The following is a 26598-nucleotide window of genomic DNA, read 5'->3' as shown; positions in this document are numbered from 1 at the left end:
TGGGTTCATTCTCTGTCTCTCTGTCTCTGTCTCTGTCTCTCTCTCTCTCTCTCTCTCTCACACACACACACACACACACACACACACACACATACATAGCAAAACAATATAATAAAATCAAAAGCCAAATAAGAAACAACTCTTGGGCTTACCTCAAATGAGTATCATTCCACTAAGCAGTATAATTAACAAAAATTCTTCTAACTAAAATCCTCACTGTACATAATGATTTTTTTAAAGAATAATCTTGTAAGTACTCTTTGAGTATTTTCAAAATAATGATGTGAGTTCTTGTCTCTTTATTCTAACAATGGAAGAAGCTTTCTTTGCTCACATTAAGCTACAATGTGAACAAATGTGACTGACCAGAAAATCTTGCCCCAATAATCAACCTAGTCCTGGATACCTCAGAGAGAACTGGAGCTCCTGGACTCATCACAGGTTTGTCAAACCAAGTTGCACATTTGGTTTCAAATTCTTTAACCCAAGTACATTGTGATGGTCAATTTTATGTGTCAACTTCACTAGGCTACACTACCTAGTTAGCACTCCCCAGCCATCACAAGTATGCACATGTGTGTACACAAACACACATACAAACAGATTCAATTTTTACTTGAAAGTTTTCAGTTTGCGTGGGCCCACCAAATAAATTTTAGACTTGCCATCACACAATCATATAAACTAATTTCTTAAAACAGATATATACATACCTATATTAGTTGATTCTGTTTCTCAAGGGAACCCTGACTGTGCAGATTTATCCTGTATTTTAGGTCCAGAAAGCATTTTTTTTTCTTTTTGCTGTGCTAAGGATTGGACTCAGAGCCTCCCATGTGCTAGGCAAAAGCTCTACTACTGAGCTATACTCCCAGCCCCTAGAAAATAATCTCTTAGGCTCCTTTGTTTGATTCATTCACAAATTAATTCAACATTTAAACACTTAATCTTGGTGCCTATTACAGACCAGGCACTGTGGTGGGACTGAAGACACAAATAAAATGGCCTCATTAAAGTCACAAGTTATTTCTCAAATTCAAAACGTATGTCCTCTAAAACATACTAGTTTACTTGTACCTTATTTCTCCATACATTTATCTAATTCTTTTTAGAATTCACTACATTTTTAGTCAGAAATGTTTCTTATAATAATATTATTTACCAATTATTCACAAAAGTCTCTGCATCTGACATTTCCAGACTTAAAATTTTTTGAACTTTCACCCTAGGTAGTTTTTTGCTTTTATACTGGGGACTGAACTCAGAGGCACTCTACCAATAACCTACATCACCAACACTTCATTTTCATTTTGGGCAGGGTCTTGTTAAGTTGCAGACTTGTGACTTTCCTGCCTCAGCTTCCCAAGCCACTAGAGTTGTAGGTGTGTGCTATCACGCCGGGTTACTTGATATTTTTCTCTGTGTATGTGTAGTACTAGGAATCATATCTAGGGGTATTACAGGAGTTACAATCCCAGTCCTTTTCAATTTTTAAAATTTTGAGACAGGGTCTAACTTGCCAAGGCTGGCCTTGAACTTGAAATCCTCCTGCTTCAGTGTCCCTAGCCACCAGGACTACAGGCACATGCCACTGTGCCAGGCTCTCTATTTTACCTTAATGTCCATTCACAAAAACCTTATAAAGTCTTATACAGACTTATTACTAGGTCACTTTTTATATTACCTAGAGAATATAGTATCATCTAATTATCTAATGTCAAACTAGATACTAGCACTGGTCCTTGGTGTACTTACTCCTTACAATTCTCTATTTCATTCACAATGTTTTATCATTTCTCTCCCTCCCTCACGCAAAATACACACACACACACACACACACACACACACACGTGTGTGTGTGTCTGTGTCTCTCTCTCTCTCTCTCTCTCTCTCTCTCTCTCTATATATATATATATATATATAATGGGTGAGGGATACTAGGAATTAAACTCAGGAGCACTTGGCCACTAAGCCACATCCCCAGCCCTATTTTGTATTTTATTTAGAGACAGGGTCTCACTGAGTTGCTTAGCGCCTTGCTTTTTTGCCGAGGCTGACATTGAACTTATAATCCTTCTGCCTCAGCCTCCTGAGCTGCTGGGATTATAGGCATGCACTACCACACGTAGCACAAAGATATATTTTTAATATTTTTATATCTAATAAAAAAATCAAACACTTTGATAAGTATACAAGTGGAATTACTAGTTCCTGCTTCAACTTTTTATCTGGATGTACCATGATGCAATCTGCCATATCTCCAGTACAGAACCTATTAATAATGAGGCATGCATTTCAGACAACAGCTCACAGTCTTACAAGTTTTCAGGAGAGTGGTTCAATGAACAATCTCCTGAACTGATACTGGTAATTGGCACAATGTGTCTTGAGGGTAATTTCATGGTTAAGATTCAAAAATCTTATATATATTCATGTCTTCAGGCTCAGTAACTAAAATTCAAATGTTTAAGAAAATAATCAGAAAGATGCATAAAACATATACGAGAACATTCTTCACTGTGTTATTTATAATATAAAAACTGGAAACAATTTGAATACTCAACAATAGGAGAATAATTAAAACAAATAAGGCAATCCAAAATAAACATCAACTAAATCATTTAAATATTATAATATTGAACAATGCTTAGAGACTATATATTAAGTAGAGAATAAAAAGCAAATTATAAAAAAAAGAATGTATAGCATATGTATATATTAAGAAGCAACAATAGAGGGTAGGGGGTGTAGCTCAGGGATAGATGGCTTCCTAGCCTGCATGCTACCCTGGGTTCAATCCCCAGCATGGCAAAAAAAAAAAAAAAAAAAAAGCCAGAATGATGTTAACCAAAACACTAAGAGTACTTATATATTCCTAGTTTGTACCTATTTTCAATAACTCAGTAGTAAGGTCACAGGCTTTGGAATCAAAGAAACATGGTTTGAGTTTTGGCTCCCTCCTTATCAGCTCCACGACCTTAGTTAGTCAAGTTACTTGCCCTCTGTTTCCTCATTGGTCCTCATGGGCTATCTAAAATGATAATAATTATTATATGAAATTCCTTGAGTTGGCATAAATTTTTATGAATTAGGACATTTATATACATTACTACGTGACATGTGAACACTCAATAAATGGCACCTATTACAATTACTATATGATAGTAACATAATTGTTTATTTTAAAATCAGGAGTACAAGATACAAGTTATGAAAAAAGAAAAATCTTAGAAAGATCCCACCTGGTTAGAAGGATTTAACAACTTTTAACTTCTTAAATCAGAAAAAGTTCTGACCTGTCTACTTAAAAATACATTTTAGAAATGAATACTTCTTTCTTCAGTAAAAACAAGTGCACTGATCTTTGGTACCTTCGGTCTTTATCCTTGCACTTAAATTTGCACCCTGATCATAAAAAAGATCCTGCTGTGTCTCTGACTAGCCTCCTTCCTATCAAGTCCTCCTACAAGCTTTTATTATACCCGCTTTGAAGTCTCTGGCCAGAAACTCCAAAACTCTCTTTTTTGGCTTTTGTCTGATGTCTATCTTACCTGTAACATTTTGTAGGTTTTCTTATTTCTTCTTGCTTGGGTGTATCCCTTGTTTTGAAAGCTACTTTTACTCTCTTCAGTAGCCTATTTTCCTTTTGGGCAGAAATTTCTTAGTCTGGTTATACAGCTTAAATTTTTATTACACATTATTCTTGCCTTCCTTTTTGAGTTAAGATGAAATAAAATTAACTCTACTTTAAACCTGAAGAATTAATTTCTAAGCACATTTTGAAGCATCTGAAGACACTGAAAATTACTACAAAAACTAAGACTGTACATCATTTTCCTGAAATTGGATTTCACCAATTTCTGATATCTAAGAGATGAAGTGGCAATATTAAAAGTCAAGGACTTTTGGAGTCAAAACTGGTTTTATATCTTAGTCTTACCGGTTATTAGCAAAATGACCTTGAAATAGTTAATCAATCTCTTTGAGCCTCAAGTTCATCATGTGTAAAATGGTGAAAAATAGCATCTAACTTCACAGGATTATTATGAAAAAATATTATCACATACCTGGTACACAGCAGACATCCACTAAAAGTCAGTTTACTGACTTTATTTATTTTTATGTGGTGCTGGGGATTGAACCCAGTGCCTCACATATGCTAAGCAAGCTTTCTACCACTGAGCTACAACCACAGCCCCTACCTACTCCTTAACTATTTGCTTGTACATAATTAACTCAATAAATTTTTGTATATTCAATGAATAAAAATAGAAAAGACCACTAATATTATGGGAGCAGGACAGAGATGTGAAACTTTTCATCTTATAAAAATTGGATAAAACTGCTTTAGGGTAAATAAATCCAGGGGGTAAAAATAAAACATTTTATGACTACAAGGACCCTAAAACAATTCTGTATAAAAATGTCAGTGGAAGATCCTTATCATAGCAAAGCAAGATGACACATGACTCTAATCCCAGCTACTTGAGTGGTTGAGGCAGGAGAATTGCAAGTTCAAGGTCAGCCTGGGCACCTATGCAAGACCTTATCTCAATATGAAATTTTAAAAGGGCTAGGAATATAGTACAGCATTTGCCAAGCAAGCACAAGGCCCTGATTTTAATTCCCAGTACTAAAGAAAAAAAAACTTATCATACTGAGAGAATTTAGGTAATAACCTTACTGTTAGGAAGAGGTCTTTTGGAATTTAAAAATGATAATGAATATAAGTCAATAATTCTAAGCTACATAATATTCCAATTGTTTCTAAACAGGAGATAGCATGTTTTATATAATGGAAGGAAAGGCTGAAATGGGTATCCAATTTGCTCATATTCTTCCCTTCTTAAGGTATAGTTCAGTTACTAACTTTTTCTCAAAAACCTTTAACTTCCCAAACTAGAAACAATGGGTCATTCCTCTGAACTCAAGCATTTTATCCATTTATCTTTCTTGTGACACTTATGGCTTATTCCTTCATTCACTTGTCTTTAAAAAGACATTTACTAAGTATCTACAACCTGCTCTGTGCTGTGCTTAGCCCTAGGGGAACTTATCAAAGTGAATCAGACATGATTCTTGCTACTGCAGAGTTCTGAGTGGAGAGGACTGGACAAGTCCCTTGAGGACTAAATCCATGTTTGATTCATCTTTGTATCTACTACAGGACTTAGTCTCAGTACCTTACCAAATAAAATGGGACTCTGTAAAAGAATGAACAACAACAAAATGACAACACTTACTAAAGTCTATTTTTACTTGGGTATTCAAATTTGATCTAAATGTGCATTCAAGAGAACCTGTTTTTGTAAATAAAGGTTTATTGGAACACAGCCACATTTATGTATTGTCTATGGCTGTGTTTACAACAGTAGAGTAGTCATAAAAGAAGCTACATACGCTAGAGTCTAAAACGCTTACTAACTTAACACTTTACAATGTAGGTTTGCTGTCCTCAGTCCTTAAGGGGTAGCAATCCCAGATAAACTCCAGATAAACTCCTGGCTTACAGCTTCCACAAAGTTGATTTTTCCCTCAAATTTACTAATCCAAATTAAATTAACAAACACAGAACCTGTTTCTAAGTTGGAGATTGGAGTTGTTACTGAAAGTATCAATAAGCAATAAAACAGCCAAAACTTGGGAAAGCAAATCAGAAGACGTCAGAGTACTATAAGTCACACATATTTATTAAGTGCTTAGATTTTAGGTCATTAAGAGACAACAACTTGAAAGGTTGAGGCAGGAGGATAGCAACTTAGTGAGACTCTACAAAAATAAAAAATAAGAAGGGCTGGGGATATGGCTCAATGGTTAAGCACCCTGGGTTCTAATTTATATTACTGTGTAGGCTGGCTATTCATCACTCTATAAAATATTTTCCTAATCCTCTATTTTTCTCCAAAGCAGTTGTTTCATTTGTTAATATAATCAGATGAAGATTTAGGGAGTAGCAACTATGTGTGGCATCATTTTGTGAGCTGAAAGAATAAAGATCCTCAAAACTTGATCCCTGCTTGTAAAGATTATCTAATTTCAGTTAAAATACACATATTTCAAAAAAAGAGTATTATTTTGAATAATGCCAATGAATCAACAAGTGGGCCAAATCAAATCTCTCTTAACACCATTTAGCAGTTTCAAATATACACCAGGAGAAAAAAAAAAAAGAAAAGAAAAATCAAATGTTCCACTCCTATGAATCAAAAAATTTCTGAAAACTGGGAAAACAGCCCATTCTATCATAGTTGCTACTGTTAAAAAAAAAAAGAAAAAAAAAAGGCATGAAAATTGTTTACAAATTCCTTAAGGCATTTTATTCTCCCAAAACAGCATAAGCAGTAAATAACCTTCTATATAAATACAAATTGCTGAAACTGTAATAAAATGATAAAATGTCTATCTTGAGACTGCAACATTTGAGTTCAAGATAGACAATAGTCATACCAGAGGGAGATTAAAAAGGAAAAAAAATTATTCTCCTTCCTCAAAAGGAAGTTGTCAATAAGCATTCAGACTCTTAATCTCATTTTATCTAGCTTCAACCTAAAGATTTAGTCCTCAAATTCAGGTGAATTTGCTCAGTTCTTGTCCACCAGAACAACCCATAATCTGTATCTCCCTTTTAAAGCTCACATAAACATCTCCAAAGCATGAAAATGGTTTGTCTAAAAGCAAGTTCAGAAACTTGAACAAATAAAACAAAGTAAAGAAGCTGCTCTTAGGATGACACAAAAAAGTATGAAATATTTTTCTTTAACTCCTTGATAAACATTAATTCCTATTATTTTCAAGGTCTCCTCTCCTTTTCCTAACACAGCTTTGGCAGCTTCCCACTGCTTTCAGCACTTCCAAGTTCCCTCCAAATTAATATCAACAATTTTATCTTTATCTCATTGGTCACTGCATAGATTAGCAATTCCTACCAGAAGCAGAACAGAAACATCTGAAAACCCATGAGACCTTTCTTGGTTGCAGGATAATCTGGATAAGAAGGAGAGTACTTTATGGACAGGGTGCTACTGATCCTATAAGTCCTAAAATGTGTAAGAACACAATACCAAAAAGAACTGTCTGCATCCCTGAAGATTTTAAGATTCCTCTGGACCTTCCTTACCATTTTTAGTTGGTAAATAGCCTATATATGATCATTTTAGTCCAGAACTTTACTATATATAAATTATACCATTTTTGTACCATTTTAGTGTAGACTATTCCCTAAGTACAACTGCCATGTAATTTGAGGGAAAGAGTCCAATTTTGTTCAAAATTTTACCATGAATTGCTTACCATTTGTGAATTGGCCATTTGTTATCCAAATTGAAAAAGAAACAATCTGAAGAAAATGGCCCTATGATATCTGAAATGCCAATATATCTAATAGTCTACATTTGTAATTGTGGCATACACAGTGATTCTTTGTACTGTTGCAGTATACAGGGAACAAACTTACTTCACTGTGTCTCCTAACATAGTCATGCCTGAGCATTTTCATATTTAAAGTCACATATTATTTTCTGATAAAATACTTATTTCACCTTTATGTATGTTTCTTTTCTTTTTAACAATACTGGCAATTGAGCATAGGGCCTCACACTACCATTAAGCTACATCCTCACCCCTCACTTTTATGCTTCGATTAGAATATTATATTGATTTTTTAAAATCTCATTTCAGGTTATTATAGGAGAGTTTACAAAATATTTGCTATAAAAGAGACACTGGGATGGAGAGATTGAGAATCACTGGTCCATAATTTTAGATTCACATGCCTAGACTACTAAAAAGGCCTCCTGATATCCTGGATTCTGTATATTCTCTCCCCTTCCAGGTAAAATACCTAAAAATGCAAAAATCACCAATATTAGAGCTTCCAACAGCCCAACAAATCAGATTGATAGAGATATTTTTACAACTTTCTATAAAGAAATTCCTTCTACCTAGTCTTATCCAACTACATCAAAGACTGAACAATTATCCAGAGAGTCTTACCTCTAAGAAGTCAGCAAGTTATACTGGGAAGAATGCAGTCTTCAGAATCCTAAGTCTGCCACTCATTAGGGGAATAATCTTGGGCAAGTTACATACAACTTTCTGAAGAATTGTTTCCTTGTTTATTAAGTGAAGAACTTCTTCACAGGGTTGTGGAAGGAATGAATCAGGCAGATCAGAAAATCAAAGTGTTTGCTACTTTAAACTTTTGTTTTGTTCACTTCAGTATTCCAAGGTCCAAGGATGGTACCTGACACCTAGGAGTACTCAAGAAATGTTTGTTGAGGGACCAGGGTTGTGGCTCAGTGGTAGAGCGCTTGCCTAGCATTCATGAGGCACTGGGTTTGATCCCCAGCATTATATAGAAATAGACAAATACAATAAAGGTATTGTGTCCATATACAACTAAAATAATAACAATAATATATTTTTTAAAGAAATGTTTATTGAATGAAAGCAAACTTGATTTACTTATTTTCTGGAACCTTGCTGGTAAGTCTACCTAATTGATTCAGAAATGTATCAGTAATGTATCAAGTAATGATAATTGAGTCCTTACAAATGGAATGCTTAATAGAAAGTCAAAATTGAAACTCTGCTTAGAAAAACTAAGAAAAATGCTGAAAAATGACAAGTCAACATAAAAAAAATCACAAAACAGTGTGACAAGTTAAAAAATGGTATTAGTGCATTTAAAGGCAAGATACATCACTGCACATTGGAGTAGCATGGAAGGTGGGGTGGGAAAAGGATAAAACCATCACAGTTACAGCCTTTCTCCATCTAATCCATTCTTCTTATACATGGTCTGAAGAACCTTTTTTTTTTTTTTTTTTTTGTACTGGGGGTTGAACCCAGGGGTGTTTTACCACTGAGCTATATCCCAGACCTTTTTATTTTTTATTTTGAGACAGGATCTTATTAAGTTGCTTAGGGCCTCACCAAGTTGTTGAGGCTGGCCTCAAACTTGAGATCCTCCTGCCTTACCCTATCAAGTTGATGGGATTACAGGTGTGCAACACCATGCCTAACTGAGACACTAATAGCCCAAACCTCTGCTGTTCTAGGCATCAAAATGGTACTCTGACCTAAGGACATACAACTCTTTCATATAGTACTAAGATGCTGCCTATGTTCTAGCACCTGTTCCCTTTATCTCTCTTTTTTTTTTATAGCTCATACATTGCTTTTTTATTTTTATTTTTTTAAGGTAATGCCTTTTTTATTATTAGTTGCTCATGACAATACAATGATCTTGACATATCATGTATTTGAATCAAATGGGGTATGAATTCTCATTTTTCCAAGTGTACAGGTTGCAGAATCACATTGGTTATATGGTTACATACATACATACAGCAATACTAGTGTCTGTTGTATTCTGCTGCCCTTCCTATCCACCCCTCCCCTCCACTCCCCTCCCACCACCTCTCTCTACCCAATCTAATGTGACACATTTCTTTTTTTTTCTTCCCCCTCACATCATACATGTATTTTGTATAACGATGGGGGTCTCCTTCCATCTTCCGTGCGACTCCCCTTCCCCCTCCCATTCCCTCTCACCTCTCTTCCCTATTTAGTGGTAATCTTCTTCTCATGCTCTTCCTCCCTACTCTATTTTGAGTCACCCCCGCTTATATCAGAGAAGACATTCGGCATTTGGTTTTTAGGGATTGGCTAACTTCACTTAGCATATTTGCTCTAATGCCATCCATTTCCCTGCAAATACCATGATCTTGTTATTTTTTAGTGTTGCATAATATTCCATTGTGTATAAACGCCACATCTTTTTTTTATCCATTCATCTATTGAAGGGCATCTAGGTTGGTTCCACATTCTAGCTATTGTGAATTGTGCTGCTATAAACATTGATGTGGCTGTGTCCCTGTAGTATGCTCTTTTTAGGTCTTTTGGGTATAGTCCGAGAAGGGGAATAGCTGGGTCAAATGGTGGTTCCATTCCCAGCTTTCCAAGGAATCTCCATACTTCTTTCCAAATTGGCTGCACCAATTTGCAGTCCCACCAGCAATGTACGAGTGTACCTTTGTCCCCACATCCTTGCCAGCACTTGTTATTGTTTGACTTCATAATGGCTGCCATTCTTACTGGAGTGAGATGGTATCTTAGAGTAGTTTAAATTTGCATTTCTCTGATTAGTGCTAGAGATGGTGAGCATTTTTTCATGTTATTTGTTGATTGATTGTATATCCTCCTCTGAGAAGTGTCTGTTCAGGTCCTTGGCCCATTTGTTGATTGGGTTATTTATTTTTTTGTTGTTTAACTTTTTGACTTCTTTGCATACTCTAGAGATTAGAGCTCTATCTGAAGTGTGAGGGGTAAAAATTTGTTCCCATGATGTAGGCTCCCTATTTACCTCACATATTATTTCTCTTGCTGAGAAAAAACTTTTTAATTTGACGTCCTATTTGTTGATTCTTGATTTTAACTCTTGTGCTATAGGTGTCCTATTAAGGAATTTGTTCCCTTTATCTCTGAGAACTCCACTGATCAAGAAGATAGCCACTTGCACATGGGGCTACTGAGCACTGAAAAAGTGATTAAATTGAAATTAAGATGTGCTGTATAAGTGTAAAAAAGAATATAAAATATTTTAATTTTATCATGATTACATGTTATTCTTATAAATGTATCAGATTAAATAGAATACACTGTTAAAATCAAATTGACCTGTTTCTTTTACTTTTTCTTAAATGCTGACACATTTCTCCCCATACACATACGTACTCTTTTTTTTAAACTTTATTTTTGTGTTCATTTTTTTTCATGTGGTGATGAGATTCTAACCCAATGCCTCACATGTGCTAGTCAAGCACTCTACCAATGAGCCACAACCCCAGTCCCTCTTTTACTTTTTAAATGACTACGTATGCACCTCAGAAGAATAAAACTCAACTTCTACCTCTTATCAGTTAAAAAGTTAACTCCAAATAGATGATGAGGAGGATGATGATGATGATTACTACTATTTGTACTGGAGATTGAATTTAGGGTGCTTTACTACTGAGTCATATCCCCAGCCCTTTTTATTTCTTATTTTGAGATAGGGTCTCACTAAGTTGCTTAGGGCCTGACTAAATTGCTGAGATTGGCCTCCAAAGTTTCTGGAATTGTGGATGTGTACCACCAGGCCCTGCTAGCTTAAAGACTTAAATGTGAGACCTGGAACTATAAAAATGCTATGCTAGAATAAAACATAGGAAATGCTTCAGGACACTGGAATGTGCCAGAATTCGGGGCACAAGACCCTGAAAGCACAGAAAGCAAAAGCAAAAACTGACAAATGGGACTATATCAAACAACAAAGTTTCTTCACATGAAAACAGGAAACACTCATCAGAATGAAGGGACAACAGAACTGGAGAAAACTATTTGTAAACTATATGTCTGACAAGAAAGCTATTACGCAGAATATGCAAAGAACTCAAAAAACTCAATAGCAAAAAGCCAATAGCCAGATTTAAAATATTATTAATGACCTAAATAGGCATTTCTCAAAAAAAAAAAAAAAAAAAAAAGAGGTCAACATCATTGTCATCAGGGAAATGCTAATCAAAACCACCAAAGATACTACTGGAGTTACTAATAATAGCTATAATCAAAAAGACAAAAGCAAACTAATGCTGTCAAGATTTTGGAGAAAGGGAAACCCTTGCATGCCATTGGTAGAAATGTGAATTACTATTGTGGAAAACAGTATGTAGGTTCTTCAACAACTGAAAATAAAACTACCTACAATCCAGTGATTCCTGCCAGCCTCAGAAACTTAGCAAGACCCTAACTCAAAATAAAAAAATAAAAAGGGCTAAGATGTGGCTCAGTGGTTAAGCACTACTGGGTTCAATTCTGAGTACCAAACTAAATAAATAAATGAACAAATAAGTCAATGAGCTCTTCTGCATGCCCATGTTCACTGCAGCATTATGTACAATAGGCAAGAAATGAAAATGACCTAAGGGTCCATCAAGTGATGAATGGATAAAGAATATATGGTATGGTAAATATAATGGAATACTCTTCAGCTATAAAAAATAAATAAATAAAATCCTGTTACTGGCCACAATAAAGATGGGACTGGAGATCATTACGTTAAACGAAATAAGCAAGCACAAGAAAGTCAAGTACCATAAGATCTCATTCCTATGTGAAAATATAAACGACTTGATCTCATAGAGTTTAAGAATAGAATGCTGGTTAACACAAGCTGGGGACAGCAGGGTAAAGAGGGATGGGCAGAGGTCGAAAGGTACTAAGTTACAGGACAGATACAGATAGAAGTTCTGATGTGCCATTGCACAGTAGAGTGAAAGAAAGGATCTTGAATGTTTTTCCCGTAAAGGAATGATAAATGTTTGAGGAGACAAATTTGCTTACCCCGACTTAAACATTACACAAGGTATACCTGTATCGAAACATCAGACGGTACCCCATAAATATTTATTTTACTTTTTACGCATGAGTTTAAAAATAAAGCAAAAAATAAATGTTCCCCAAAAAACTTAAAAATACCTATGTGACTTGCATTGTTTCGATTGGACACTCCCCTTTCCCAGCTCTAACTTGCAACGTGAATAAACTACTTGCCCTTTCTGATTGGACCGTTCGTCTGCCCCAGACTTCCCAGCCATTGACTAAAGCACTGTGCGCTCTTCTTTCCCCTGGGTGGCTGTTTTTGCGGATTCTTCAGATGGTGGTTTTTAACCACCGCTTTCCCCAAGGGGAGTCCTGGGTCTCTACCATATGCCCTGCAAGACCTGACTCGAGTCTCCGACACGAAAGGATAATCCAGCCCACAGCACTCAGTATCTTGTCTCTGCAGTGGCGGGTCTTTTAGTCTATCTGTCCGCGACAAGACTGGAAGCTCCTTGCGGAGACAGAGACCCTCAGAAAGGCCGTCTTCCACGCCTCGTCGCCAGAGCCCCGCGGAGCAGGCTCTCCGCCTAACAGATGAGCGGCCGGAGTGGGACAGAGAAAGGACGCGGGGAGTACAAAGTCGCAAAGGGTACAGAGCCGCACGGGCGTGGTCGGACTCACCAGCCGGTGGTCGAGTTCGGCGTCCGGCAGTTTCCCCGTCGGCTGCGAGTACTCGGCGTAACGCAGCGTTTCGCTGGAAGCGACGCCACCGCCGGCAGCCATGGCGATGTGGTCCCGGGAAACGCGCTGGGCCGCCGTCTACGAGGCGGCCGCAGGGACAAACTAGTCAGACTGGTTAATTTCGCGATTTTAGTGGCTTCTTCATTGGCCAAGTTGGTGAAAGAGGAACAGTAAAGCAAGTTCCCACTTCCCTTCCGGCCACTCTGTCCCTATCAGAGACAGGGTCATACTCTGAGGGGAGGGTTCCGGAACGTGTAGGCTTTTTGTTTGTTTCAGATCTTCAGGACCAAAGGCAACACTGGGGCACCTGGGACACTGCATGGTGCCCGCCGCCCTAGGTCGCCGCAAGGTCTGGGCTTCCGACCTGTGATCTGAGGTGGGTCTAGTGGGATGTCTGGGCCAGGAGACAGGAAGCCCACCTGTAGGGCCCGAGAGTGGCGCCTGCCTTTCTTCCTACCCGCAACTGGTCACACTTCTGTTTAATGCCACGGTTCTCCCACCCAGGAGGAGGCAGTTAGCTTACTCCACTCCCATAAATGGATGGCTGCATTTATGGTGAAATTAGAAGAAGCTGGTAAGCGAGTACATAAATCTCACTCCCTACCAGTTTTGTGCTTACTTGGATGGAGAAAGACCTGCTGTATTATTAACTTTAAAGTCAAGCTTTTTGGATAAATAATTAAGCAACATTTGAAGCTTGTATGGTGTTCCCAGCCCCTATACCAACTTAACACGTTAGCCCTTTAGTGCAAAATCAGCTAAGGAGAAGTCTTCCCCCCCCCCCCCTTATTCCTGAATTAAAGGTTTTAAGTGTCATTCATTTCTGAATGTAGTTAATATTATTATAACTTCTAAGAAGTTAGGGCGTGGAGGATTTCACAATTTAATAGGGAAGATAACATTTACACCCTGATAATACCCTTTCGGATAATTGCCCTTTCTGACTGGACCTTTGTCTGCCCCAGACTTAAGCATATGCATTGTTCAGCAGTACTGAGACCTGGAGAGGGCATTAGCATGTGGTTCCTCTTTTTTAGGTTTTGTGTTCCTAAAAATGCTCATTAACCTCTCCAAATCTCTTTATCTGTAGGAGGGGAAGAACATTTGTCCAACATTCTGACTCAGAGAAGTTGTAAGGGTAAAAAAGGAAAAGGGCTACTTGGACTGAGGCAGGAGGATCACAAGTTCAATGCCCGCCTGAATAACTTAAGTGAGACTGTCTCAAAATAAAAACAAAAAGGACTGGAGATGTAGCTCAGTAGTAGAGGGCCCTTGGTTTCAATCCCCAGAATCCTCCCACCCCACCCCCCAGAAAAAAAGAAAAGAAGGGAATGGGAAAATGGAAGCAACAACTGCAGTGTTGGAGTTTAGAGGAGGAAATGGCTACTTTTAGAGGGGTTGTCAGAGAAGATTTGGTAGAGGTTCAGCCATTGAAATGGTCAGTAAAGATGTCAGAAATTTCAGCTAGAAACAAACACAAAGAAATGAAAAAGGTGTCATGTAGGACTGTGTTAAAAGTATTCCAAGGATCTTCAGAGACATAATCTTATTACAGAAATTAATTTTTATTAAACCAATTCCTAACTATGAAGGATACTGGTAAATAAATCAGATGAATTATATTGGGGCCTCCAGGTCATTTATTCATTCAGTCAATAAATATCGAGCATCTGTTAGGTCTCAGGCAATGCTGGATATTGGGCCTTTAACATCAAGGCAAACAAATAAGGTCTCTGGGTCCTTGGAGTTTATAGTCTGTCAGAGGTTTATGACATACCCTAGCAGCTGGGTCCTAGCAGTCAGGCTTCTGTCCTAGAGCAAATGAGCAATTAGATCAGACCCAGGTGAACCGTAGCTCCCCCCCACCCCAGTTGCCCTTGCTCAAGAATTGGGGGGAAGTTCCCCCCCCAAAAAAAAAAACCAAGAAAAGGGGAAAGGGATGTTGTGGTGATAAATACAATCAATAAGAATGTAAATTATAGTTTATACATTAGTAAAAAATCTAGATTATAGATATAAGACTTTGATAAGTGAGATAAGAATTATAAAGCAGAAACTGTCATAGATAGGCCTAAGACTCCATTTTGCTACCTTCTATAAAAAACTGTTACAAGAGCTATTTCTGACAAACTGAAATGAAAGCTGTTTTCCTATTAGAAAATTTGTTTTCCTATTAAAAAATTGACTTTCTGTACTTTGTACCCCACAAATTTACCCTACTCAGGATGCAGTGGTGGTTATGGTGAGCTACATCCTGGGAGTGAAGGCCCTTGTGGGTCTTCTTGCCCCACTGACCCACTCCAAAATTCAGGATGCGAGTGTCTAGCACTTGCTTGAACCCAGGACTGTGGTCAACTGAAGTACAAAGCAAATGATTTTTTAGCTTCCATTTATTGCTTGCTTGCTGACTGGAAAATTCCAGTCCTGCCTAGAGCCCACAAGTCCCACTTATTAATATTTTAATTTCTCTAATTGGCTAGCTTAAATGACGATAAGCAAGTCACTGAATTGTGGTTTTTGTGCTTATATTCTCTTTGGGTGGACCAAGAAGCTGCTATCCTCCCACAGAGCTTGAGTCTCTGGGGTGGGTGACAATCCCTGGCCCGATAAATAAAGATCTCTTTTGATTTGAAATTTGGACTTAGAGTGCTTTCTGAGGTGTCTCCCCATAACAGAGAGAAATAAGCTTCAGAGAGAATAGCAAGGTCAGAGTCAGAAGGTGGGCTCAGCAGGGTTGAATCTCAGGTCAGACCCCTAGCTGAGAGGTCAGAGTTATTGTTGGCTGCTTCTCAACTTCTCTGACCCCATTCTACTGCAGCCTCAGGTATCTTACAGAAGTAGCCCATTTTTAAAGAAAATCTCCTCCACAAATCTTATCCCTTAATCTTTGGTTCTTTGATAGGCTCACCTTTACTAGCAAAGAGAAGATAGACAAAAGAGCAATGAAGTCTAAAAGGATCTCTCCCTAATTTAGCTACACTCACTTTTCTGGTTCCTTGAGAATGAGGACAAATGCTTTTTGTGAAATTCAAAGGGGAGGCCCTATTAAATTTTTATTGGCTTATTTTTATTAATTGTACCATTTCAAAGTTGTTTCGTCTCAAAGACAGATTATATTATGTTCAATAGATTTTATTAAATAAAAAACGTGAAAAAGTATTTATTATTTATTGTGGTTCTAGGACTTGAAACTAGAGGCACTCTAACCACTGAGCTACATCTCCAATCCCTTTTAAATTTTTTATTTTGAGACAGGGTCTCACTAAGTTGTCAAGATTGACTTTGAACTTGTGAGGGTTCATAATACTAATAATACATGGTTGTGGGGGTAGAGGAGTCTGGACAATGAAGAATTAGCAGGAAGCAGTTTATTGGCTGGTTCAGAAGGCAGGCTTTCACCACAGTCAATCAATCCCTCTGAACCCTGAGTTCAGAAAGTTTTAGAACTTTATACCCAGAATGAAGGGAGAGGGGCTCAAAGGCTCACAATCCACAGAGGGACACATAACAGTAGGGTTTTTTTTTTTTTTCCTACTGTTCTGGGCAACCGATTCAGGCCAAGGACAATCTCTGAAAAATCAGTGCCATGAAAAGGAAGAGTTCTCCTCCTCCTTTCTTGTTGCTGGCTTCCTGGCCAATGCCTCTGTGAAGGCCTTGGGCTAGTCTTTCTTATGGTCTCTACTTCGGCAAGCACACCCCCCACCACCTGAAAATTCTTTTTTTGCTGAGAGTCTAAGAAAAATTATGGCAAGGGTCTCTGGAGAAACTTAATTAAATTTTTCTGTGGAGGAGGGGGTTGCCACTACAACATTAAATATTATTTTTTAACATCATATACAAATCAGTTTTTTTGGCTCTTGACTCAGCTTCCCTCTTGACTCAGCTTCCCGAGTCACTGGTTTTAAAAATGTTTTAATATTTTGCTGTTTTAGCAAATAAAAAAAAAAACTCAAGGAGCCTCAGTTTCCTTATCAGTCAAAAGTAAAAAATAAAACCTCCCTTGTGAAGGTTAAATGAGTTGACTTTGTAAGCTGTTGGAACAGTGCCTGATCTCAGTAAGTTCTTTTTTTAGATTTTTTTTTTTTTAGTTGTCAATGGACCTTTATTTATTTATTTATATGTGGTGCTGAGAATCAAACCCAGTGCCTCACATATGCTAGCAAGTGCTCAGTTACCACTGAGCCACCACCCCAGCCCTCTCAGAAGTTCTACTAAAGTAACAGTTACTATTTTCTTTATACTACTTCTTTCACTGATTTATTTTTCTTCTTATCATCCCACCTCCACCAGCAGTTGAACATTATAAAATTTGAAATTATAAAATTTGATGTAACATTGAGTAGTGATAAACTGTATGTGTGGGAGTTAGTATAAAAATGAAATCAAATATCTTGGAAAGGCTTGATAAAATCGAGTCATTGAAAAAGAAAGCTGTGGCATAGGCGGACATGGGAAGGAAATCACAAAAATTGAATCTGATTCTACATTCAGTTTGCCCTTGTTCCTTCTTCATTTTAAATAAATCCTAATTAGGAATCCTAGAGGAGGGGTTTTGATTTCAGAAGAGGGCAAAACTGAATCAGAGGACCCACATCCACATAAAATTCTTTGACCCTGCAAATATAGATTACATGAATAGATAGACAATGTATCTGAGGTAGTAATACACACTGTTTTATGTATTAAAGTGTTATGGAGGTAGGAAGACATTAGGGAAAAAATGTCTTAAAAAAACCTCTTTGGAGGGCTGGGGATATAGCTCAGTTGGTAGAATGCTTGCCTTGCATGCACAAGGCCCTGGGTGGGTTCATATCCCTAGTACCCTAAACAACAACAAACAAACAAACAAAAAACCTCTTTGGAGAAGATAATGAAAAAAAAACTTGAGAAATTGATTTATACATACTGATAAAAATGATATTTGATTTAGTATTATAAACATATTTAACTTTTTAATTTTTTTTCAATTAACTCACCAACCACTGGTTAGGGAAGAGTCTGGATTACAGTGGGCACAAAGGAGAAGGTGTCTGGGATGCTTAAAGGAGGAGTGAGAAAACTGGCACTCAGATGATAATGGAAGGATGACACAGGTTTGCTTCACTGGTGAGAATGAGGCAGGCTTGGAGGGAGGTTCGAGAAAGCAATGTGTGAGAACAGTACTATGCATCTTTCAGTTTTGCTAAACCTTGAATTGTAAAGAAGAGAATCAAGATGGATGAAGGTGAACAGATAACCAAAGGCCAGATATTGAACAGCTTTATATAATAAGCAAAGGCATTCAGAATTTTATTTTATAAGTAAAGACAGGACATCAAAAAGATGTTGAATCCAATAGTGACATGATCAGATCTACATACTAGGAAGATCATTCTAGTAGTACTGTAGTGATGGGCCCAAACTAAGGAGGAAGATCAGCAATAAAGTTACCATCATTGTCTAAGTAAGAGACCTGAACCAGAGCAGTGACAGGGAACATGGAAGAGTATAGTGACTCTTATTGGTTTCTTCCTCACATTCAACTCCCGTTGACTACTGCCAACCTGGAGCTTAGCATTGATTGTACCACTTAACCTCTGAGTAGGCTCTGATTGACCTAAGCCAACCAATGCACACCATCACTCTAGACATGATGTTTGTCCATGGATGGACACTTTGCCCTTCTGGGATATAGGGAGTACAGAAAAGGTTTACTGAATGCTTCTGAAAAAGCAGCTTCTTCTCTCTTTAGCTGGACATGAAAAAAGAAGCATGAAGCCCTAACTGTGGTTGGCAGTTGCTAGACAACCATGAACTAAAGTGACAGATTCATTTATCATCAAAAACAAGTTTACAATTAAGGGGAAAAATCAGACTATAAATAATTCTTTTAGGAAAATATATGTAACAGGGACTGTTCATCAAGCCAGCATATGTGATCCCCTACCATTCAAAAGAGATAGTTTTACGATGAAGCAAACACTGAAAGCCAGGAATAAATTAAAAAGAATCTGGATCCTTGGTGATACTCCTTGCTATTACACAAAGTGTCACACAAAGTTGACCCCATCTCTAAACATTTTAGTTATACGGGAAAAACTCCCTTTAATTTTGTACTTTAAGGTTTAAGCATTTAAAAATTACAACAAATAACATAATGAAAAATTCTTTTAAAATTTTTAAATTCTAATTTGTTATATATGGCAGCAGAATGCATTACAATTCATATTACACATATAAAGCACAATTTTTCATATCTCTGGTTGTATACAAAGTATATTCACACCATTCGTGTCATCATATATGTACTTTGGATAATGATGTCCATCTCATTCCAGCATCATTTCTAACCCCATGCCCCCTCCCTTCCCCTCCCACCCCTTTGCCCTATCTAGAGTTTGGCTATTCCCCCCATGCTCCCCCTCCCTACCCCACAATGAATCAGCCTTCTTATATCAGAAAATTCAGCATATGGTTTTTTTGAAATTGGCTTACATCACTTACAATTATATATTCTAACTCCATCCATTTACATGCAAATGACATGATTTTATTCTCTTTTATTGCCGAATAATATACTATTGTGTATATATACCACATACCTATATACCACTGAAGTGCATCTAGGTTGGTTGCACAATTCAGCTATTGTGAATTGTGCTGCTATAAACATTGATGTGGCTCTCCCTGTAGTATGCTATTTTTAAGTCCTTTGGGTATAGATCAGGGAAGGGGTTTCCTGGGTCAAATGGTGGTTACATTCCCAGTTTTCCAAGGAATCTCCATATTGCCTTTCATAATGGTTGAACCAATTTGTAATCCCATCACCAATGCATGAGTGTGTCTATTTCCCCACATCCTCACCAACACTTATTGTTGTTTGTATTCTTGATAGCTGCTATTGGAGTGAGATGAAATCAGAGTAGTTTTGATTTGCATTTCTCTAATTGCTAAAGATGATGTGTGCATTTTTTCATATATTTGTTGATTTATTGTATATCATCTTCTGAGAGGTATCTGTTCAGGCTCTTGGCCCATTTATTGATTGGGTTATTTGGGGTTTCTTGTTTGTTTGTTTGTTTGTTTTTGGTGTTATGATTTTTGAGTTCTTTATATACCCTACAGATTAATTCTCTGTCTGATGTGTGAGGGGTAAAAATTTTCTCCTAAGATGTAGGCTCTCTATTTACCTCTTTTGCTGAGAAGAAACTTTTTAGTTTGAATCCATCCCATTTATTAATTCTTAATTTTAATTGCCTTGTTAAGTAAGTTGGGGCCTAATTCAACATGATGGAGATTAGGGCCTATTTTTTCTTCTATTAGATGCAGGGTCTCTGGATTAATTCCTTGGTCCTTGATCCAGTTGAGTTTTTGTGCACGATTAGAGATAGGGGTTTAATTTCATTTTGTTGCATATAGATTTCTAGTTTTTCCAGCACCATTTGTTGAAGAGGCTATCTTTTCTTGAATATATGTTTTTGGAGCCTTTGTCTAATATAAGATAATTGTAATTTTGTGGGTTAGTCTGTGTGTCCTCTATTCAGTACCATTGGTCTACCAGTCTATTTTGGTGCCAATACTATGCTGTTTATGTTACTATTACTCTGTAGTATAGTTTAAGGTCTGGTATAGTGATGCAACCTGTTTCACTCTTCCTGCTCCTTAGCTTATTGCTTTAGCTATTCTGGGTCTCTTATTTTCCCAGATGAATTTCATGACTGCTTTTTCTATTTCTATGAGAAATGTCATTGGGATTTTGATTGGAATTGCATTAAATCTGTATAGTGCTTTTGGTAGTATGGCCATTTTGGTAATATTAATTCTGCCTATGCAAGAGTAAGGTAGATCTTTTCATCTTCTAAGGTCTTATTTGACTTCTTTCTTTAGGAGTCTGTAATTTTCTTTTATATAGATCTTTCACTTCTTTCATTAAGTTAATAAATAAAATAAAATAAAATAAAATACATGGGAATTAACTTAATTTTATTTTGAGGCTATTGAGAACGGGGTAGTTTTCCTCATTTCCCTTTCTGGGGATTTGTCTCTGATATACAGAAATACCTTTGATTTATGGGTATTGATTTTAGATCCTGCCACTTTGCTGAATTCATTTACTAGTTCTAGAAGTGTTCTGGTGGAACTTTTAGGGTCTTCTAGGTAAAGAATCATATCATCAGCAAATAGTGCCAATTTGAGTTCTTGTTTTCCTACGTGTATCCCTTTGATTTATTTTGTCTAATTGCTCTAGCCAGTGTTTCAAGAACTATGTTGAATAGAAGTGGTGAAAGAGGGCATCCCTGTCTTGTTCCAGTATTTAGAGGGAATGCCTTCAGTTTTTCTCCATTTAGAATGATGTTGGCTTGGAGCTTAGCATAGATAGCCTTTATGATGTTGAGATATGATCCTGTTATCCCTAGTTTTTCTAGTGTTTTGAACATGAAGAGGTGCTGTATTTTGTCAAATGCATTTTCTTCATCTATTGAGATGATCTTATGATTCTTATCTTTAAGTCTATTGATGGCATAAATTACATTTATTGACTTCCTTATGTTGAACCAAACTTGCATCCCTAGGATGAATCCCATTTGATCATGGTGCACTATCTTTTTGATGTATTTTTGTATTCTATTTGCCAGGATTTTATTTAGATTTTTTGCATCTATGTTTATTAGATATGTTGGTCTGAAATTTTCTTTCTTTTATGTGTCTTTGTCTGGTTTTGAAATCAGGGTGATATTGGCCTCATAGAATGAGTTTGGAAGTGCTGCCTCTTTTTCCATTTCCTGAAATAAATTGAAGAGTACTGGTATTAGTTCTTCCTTAAAGGTTTTGTAGAACTCAGCTATGTATCCATCCAATCCTGGGCTTTTCTTTATTGGTAGACTTTTTATGGCATCTTCTATTTTGTCACATGAAATTGATCTGTTTAAATTGTTTATATCTTCCTGATTCAATTTGGGCAAATTATATGACTCTAGCAACTTGTTGATGCCTTTGATATCTTTTATTTTATTGGAGTACAAGTTTTCAAAATAATTTCTAATTATCGTTTGTATTTCTGAAGTGTCTATTGTGATATTACCTTTTTCATCATGTATGTTAGTAATTTGAGTTTTTTCTCTCCTTCTCTTCATTAACATGGCTAAGGGTCGGTCAATTTTATTTATTTTTTCAAAGAATTAACTTTTTGTTTTGTCAATTTTTTCAATTGTTTCTTTAGTATCAATTTCATTGATTTCAGCTCTAATTCTAATTATTTCCTGTCTTCTACTACTGCATTTGGTGTTGATTTGTTCTTCTTTCTATAGGCTTTAAAATGTAATGTTAGGTCATTTATTTGTTGACTTTTTCTTCTTTTAAGGAATGAACTCCATGGAATGAACTTTCCTCTTAGTACTGCTTTCATAGTGTCCCAGAGATTTCAATATGTTGTGTCAGTGTTCTCATTTACCTCTAAGAATTTTTTAATTTCCTCCTTGATGTCTTTTGCAACCCATTGTTCAATCAGTAGCATATTACTTAGTCTCCAGGTGTTGGAGTAATTTTTATTTTTTTGTTTTGTCATTGATTTCTAATTTCATTCCATTATGATCTGATAAAATGCAGGGTAGTATCTCTACTTTTTTGTATTTGCTAAGAGTTACTTTGTGGGATAATATATGGTCTATTTTAGGGAAGGACCCATGTGCTGCTGAGAAGAAAGTATACTTGTTGAAGGATGAAATATTCTATTTATGTCAGTTAAGTCTAAGTTATTGATTGTATTATTGAATTCTATAGGTTCTTTGTTCAGCTTTTGTTTGGGAGATCTATCCAGTGGTGAGAGAGATGTGTTAAAGTCACCCAAGATTATTGTGTTGTGGTCAATTTGACTCTTGAACTTGAGAAGAATTTGTTTGATGAGCATAGATGCTCCATTGCTTGAGGCATATTATTTATAATTGTTATGTCTTGTTGGTGTATGGTTCCCTTGAGCAGTTTGTAGTGTCCTTCTTTATTCTTTTTGATTAACTTTAGCTTGAAATCTACTTTATTTGATATGAAGATAGAAACTCCTTGCAGGTGAGGTGTAGGATAATGTGCTGAGGAGGCTGGATGTGAGGATATAGAGTTAGTATATCTTAGGAAGTGTGAAAGAGAAATCTAATGAAGAGGGGTAGTAGAAGAATAGACAGGAAGTAATTTGGGGTAGACCAGTATGTGGGAATACACTAGAGTACACTTTCTAGAGTACATAAAACAAACACACATATGTATTGAGGAAAATAAAGAATGTTAAAATAGTAAAAATTGGAGGAGGAGAAGGCATATACAGCACAACTATAACATACTATTCAGATGTCCCTGTCCTCAAAATCCTAACTTATGCAAAGGACTTGGTTTCACATATGTTGGGGATATAAGGGCAGGAGAATAGCAGGGGAGAAGAAAAAGAGAGAGAGAAAAAAAGGAAGAAATAGGATTGTTAATTGTTTTGGTTGGAGATCAGTATCTTTCTTACTTCCCTTCTCATCCAACAGGTAGGGTTGTTTGGTATCTTTGCCCTCAGGATGGTGAAGATAATCAGGGTGGGAAGACTGGTCTTGGTGCAAGGTGCCTGGAAGTGAAGAATGGCACCCACCAGTCCCTGCAGGGAGACTGCACCTCAAGAGTCTCTTTTTTGGGTCCACTCGTATGACTTAAGCTCCCGGTCCTATCTCCTCTCTTGTCTGAAGATTTCCCAGTTCCTGGTCTCTCTGTTAGTCTCCAAACTGTTGAACCTTCTCCCTCTCCCTTACTAGTTCCCAATTAAGGGAACTCTCTCAAAGGGCCTCCCGTGGGCAGTGCCCTGATTACACTGCGAACTCACCCCACTGAGGGCTGTTTTGTGTTGGGCAGTTACTGTGCAGGGTTACCAGCCACTGGGGAGAAGGTGGAGTTGGAAACAAGTACCTGGCCAGCTGGAGTTCCAATATGGAAGCTACCCCCACCAAAGATGGCAAGGAAGGTGTCCCAAGATAGAGGCATGGTACTTCTAGTACCAGGGTGTCAGGTTGGGTGGGGGAGCGGGGCGATGGTGTTGTACAATAGGTTCAGAGATGAGCTCTGTGGTATGCAATATGGTGGTTTTGGGCTGTCTTCAGCGCCTGTGGGGATGTCCCCAGGTGCAGGCAGACTACCACGCATAGGCGACCATGGCTGTAGCTGCCAAGTTGCAAGATGGAGGCAACTGGGAAGCACCACATTGGTAGATGGGAGTGCACAGGGGAATGGTGGCCAGAGTTCCTGTGGGTGGGTAGCAGCTGAGTGCCCTGCGTGGGAGCAGAGCCATGTCTGGGAGTTCTGCACCAGTGCTGATGCAGTAAGCCTGCTAAGGGGCTCGCAAGCCCTGTGTGGGCTAGTAGTGAGGAGTTGAGTGTCAGGAGCCAGGAGTCCTGCTCTAATGCAGAGGCCTGGAGCCCTGCAGATGGCCATAGCGCTGGTGATTTCTGCATGACAGCAGCTGCGTAGGGGTCCTCTATCACTCTCAGAGAAGCAGTATTCCTACTAGTTGAGACCTGGGTCATAGAGCTCCACAGAATGCTGCCTCCCTCTGGCCCACCATCTTGGATCCCCTCATAACATAATGAATCTATACACCCCCCAAATCCAGACTCATCAATCGTAGATTTTATATACCACAATGCTTCATCTATTTTCTTTTTCCTAACAAAGTAATTTAAAGACATTTCCTGCTACATATGGACATTTCCCACACCCACTGTTACACTTAACTATGTCATTGATAAACTGTTGTATCATCTAATACCCAGTTCATATCCCAATTACCTTGATTGCTACAAAACTTGTGAATAGAGAAGTTGCTCATGTTCAGATCTAAATGAAGTTCACACCCAGCTGTAGATGATTATACCACACATCTCATTTAACCAAGAAAAATCCCTTGGGGCCTTTTGAAATGCCAATAACTGCTAAGAAACTCTTACCTTATTTTTAAGTCACATGTTAATTGTGTTTTCTGCATTTGCAACCAAAGTGTGCTAAGTGATGCAAGTAGATTGCTATAGTTTGGGTCTTAAATGTCCCTCCAAGACCAATGTGTTGAAAATCTGTCCCCAGTCCATAGTATTATCAGGAGATGGTGGAACCTTTAAGAGTGGGGGGCTAGTGGAAGGAAGTGAGCTTACTGGGAGATGCTTCCAAAGGAGACATGGAGACTCTGACCCATCCTCCTTTCTTTCTTTGCTTCTTGGCTGCAGTGAGGTGAACAATTTCTTCCACACTGCAATACTGCTTTGATATACCATGTTACCATAGGCACAAAGCAACAGGGCAAAGCAACCTTGAATCAAAACCTATGAAAACATGAACCAAACTAAACTTTTCTTCCTTTTAAGTTGATTCTCTCAATTATTTTGTCATAGTGATAGAAAGCTGACCAACACAGGTGAACTTGATGGCATCAAGCTGGGTGTGGTGATGCACACCTGTAATTCCAATGGCTTGGAAGGATGAGGCAGAACGATTACAAGTTTGAGGCTAGCCTCAGCAAGGTCCTAAGCAACATAAAAAATAAAGAGGACTGGAGATGTAGCCCAGTGGTAAAGCACCTCTGGGTTCAATACCCAGTACTGCCCCCAACACACACACACACACACACACGGTATTAAGAAGACAGGATTGGGCAACTAGGAAGATAAGGAAAAGAGGAGACTCCAAACTGATTCTTAGAGGTCTTCAACTGGTGACTATTGAGCTCATAACAATAAATATTGTCTAATCCTAAAATAGTGAGGAATAGACCATATGGACCTCAGGACCCCAAGACTAAATGAGTAAACAGTGGGGGTCAGGGCAACAGAAACTACAAATAAGAAGCCAGAGAAATAAAAGAAGCTGGGTTTTGTGGGATGTCACAGAAACCAAGCAAGTTTCAAAAAGGATGTAATAGTAACAAACCTCATGAATCCACAAGGGAATCAAGTAGGATCAGGATAAAATTTTCCCATTAGATTTATCAACTAGGTTGTCACTGGAGATCTGAACAAGAGGCATTTCAGTCACACTAGAGAGATAATGATCACCACCCATTTCCCTTTCTAGAATATTCCAGGAAATATTCTTTTAAAAAAGTAAAAGAAACATGTGTAATCCTAGTCCTCTGTGTATTGAAGTCAGATAGTTTATATAACAAAAAGAAAAAACTAACTCACCTAGATTTTATCATCATTCATTAGATTTTTTAAAAAACTATTTTTTGCCTTATGATTACTTGGATATTTGCTAAAATATGAGCTAGTTTATTCATTAGGACACTACTGGTACCACATTAAAGTACAAAGATGGTAAACTCCCGGCCTTTTTCCTTTCATATTTCTCTGAACTACCTATAACAAGGACAGATTGTTGAGGTTTCAGGGATTTATTTTTAATTTTACAGGCAATGAAAACAATAAGAAATGAACCTAATGGAAGGCATGAGGGTATAAAGCAAACAAAAACGTGCATTCATTTTAGAACTTCCACATGTAATTT

The 26598-nt window shown here is 37.5% G+C and overlaps 2 protein-coding genes across 3 annotated transcripts in view; one reads left to right on the top strand and one right to left on the bottom strand.

Moving 5' to 3' along the window:
* Positions 1-13235, bottom strand: part of Dnajc15 (DnaJ heat shock protein family (Hsp40) member C15) — a 61235-nt gene extending 48000 nt beyond the window's left edge. Inside the window, exon 1 of the mRNA XM_076871902.1 lies at positions 13045-13235. Within this exon, the coding sequence (XP_076728017.1) occupies positions 13045-13146 (102 nt within the window). The 5' untranslated portion in view covers positions 13147-13235. The remainder of the gene's footprint in view (positions 1-13044) is intronic.
* Epsti1 (epithelial stromal interaction 1) overlaps positions 13145-26598 on the top strand; it is a 132045-nt gene continuing 118591 nt past the window's right edge. For both annotated transcript variants that reach the window (XM_076871900.1, XM_076871899.1), the window contains exon 1: positions 13145-13480. The gene's annotated coding sequence lies outside the window, so the exon portion shown is untranslated. The remainder of the gene's footprint in view (positions 13481-26598) is intronic.

This window comes from Callospermophilus lateralis, chromosome 12, assembly GCF_048772815.1.
Source record: "Callospermophilus lateralis isolate mCalLat2 chromosome 12, mCalLat2.hap1, whole genome shotgun sequence".
Taxonomy (NCBI): Eukaryota; Metazoa; Chordata; class Mammalia; order Rodentia; family Sciuridae; genus Callospermophilus; species Callospermophilus lateralis.
The sequence above is the reverse complement of the archived record's forward strand: the minus strand, read 5'-3'. Positions and strand labels throughout refer to the sequence as shown.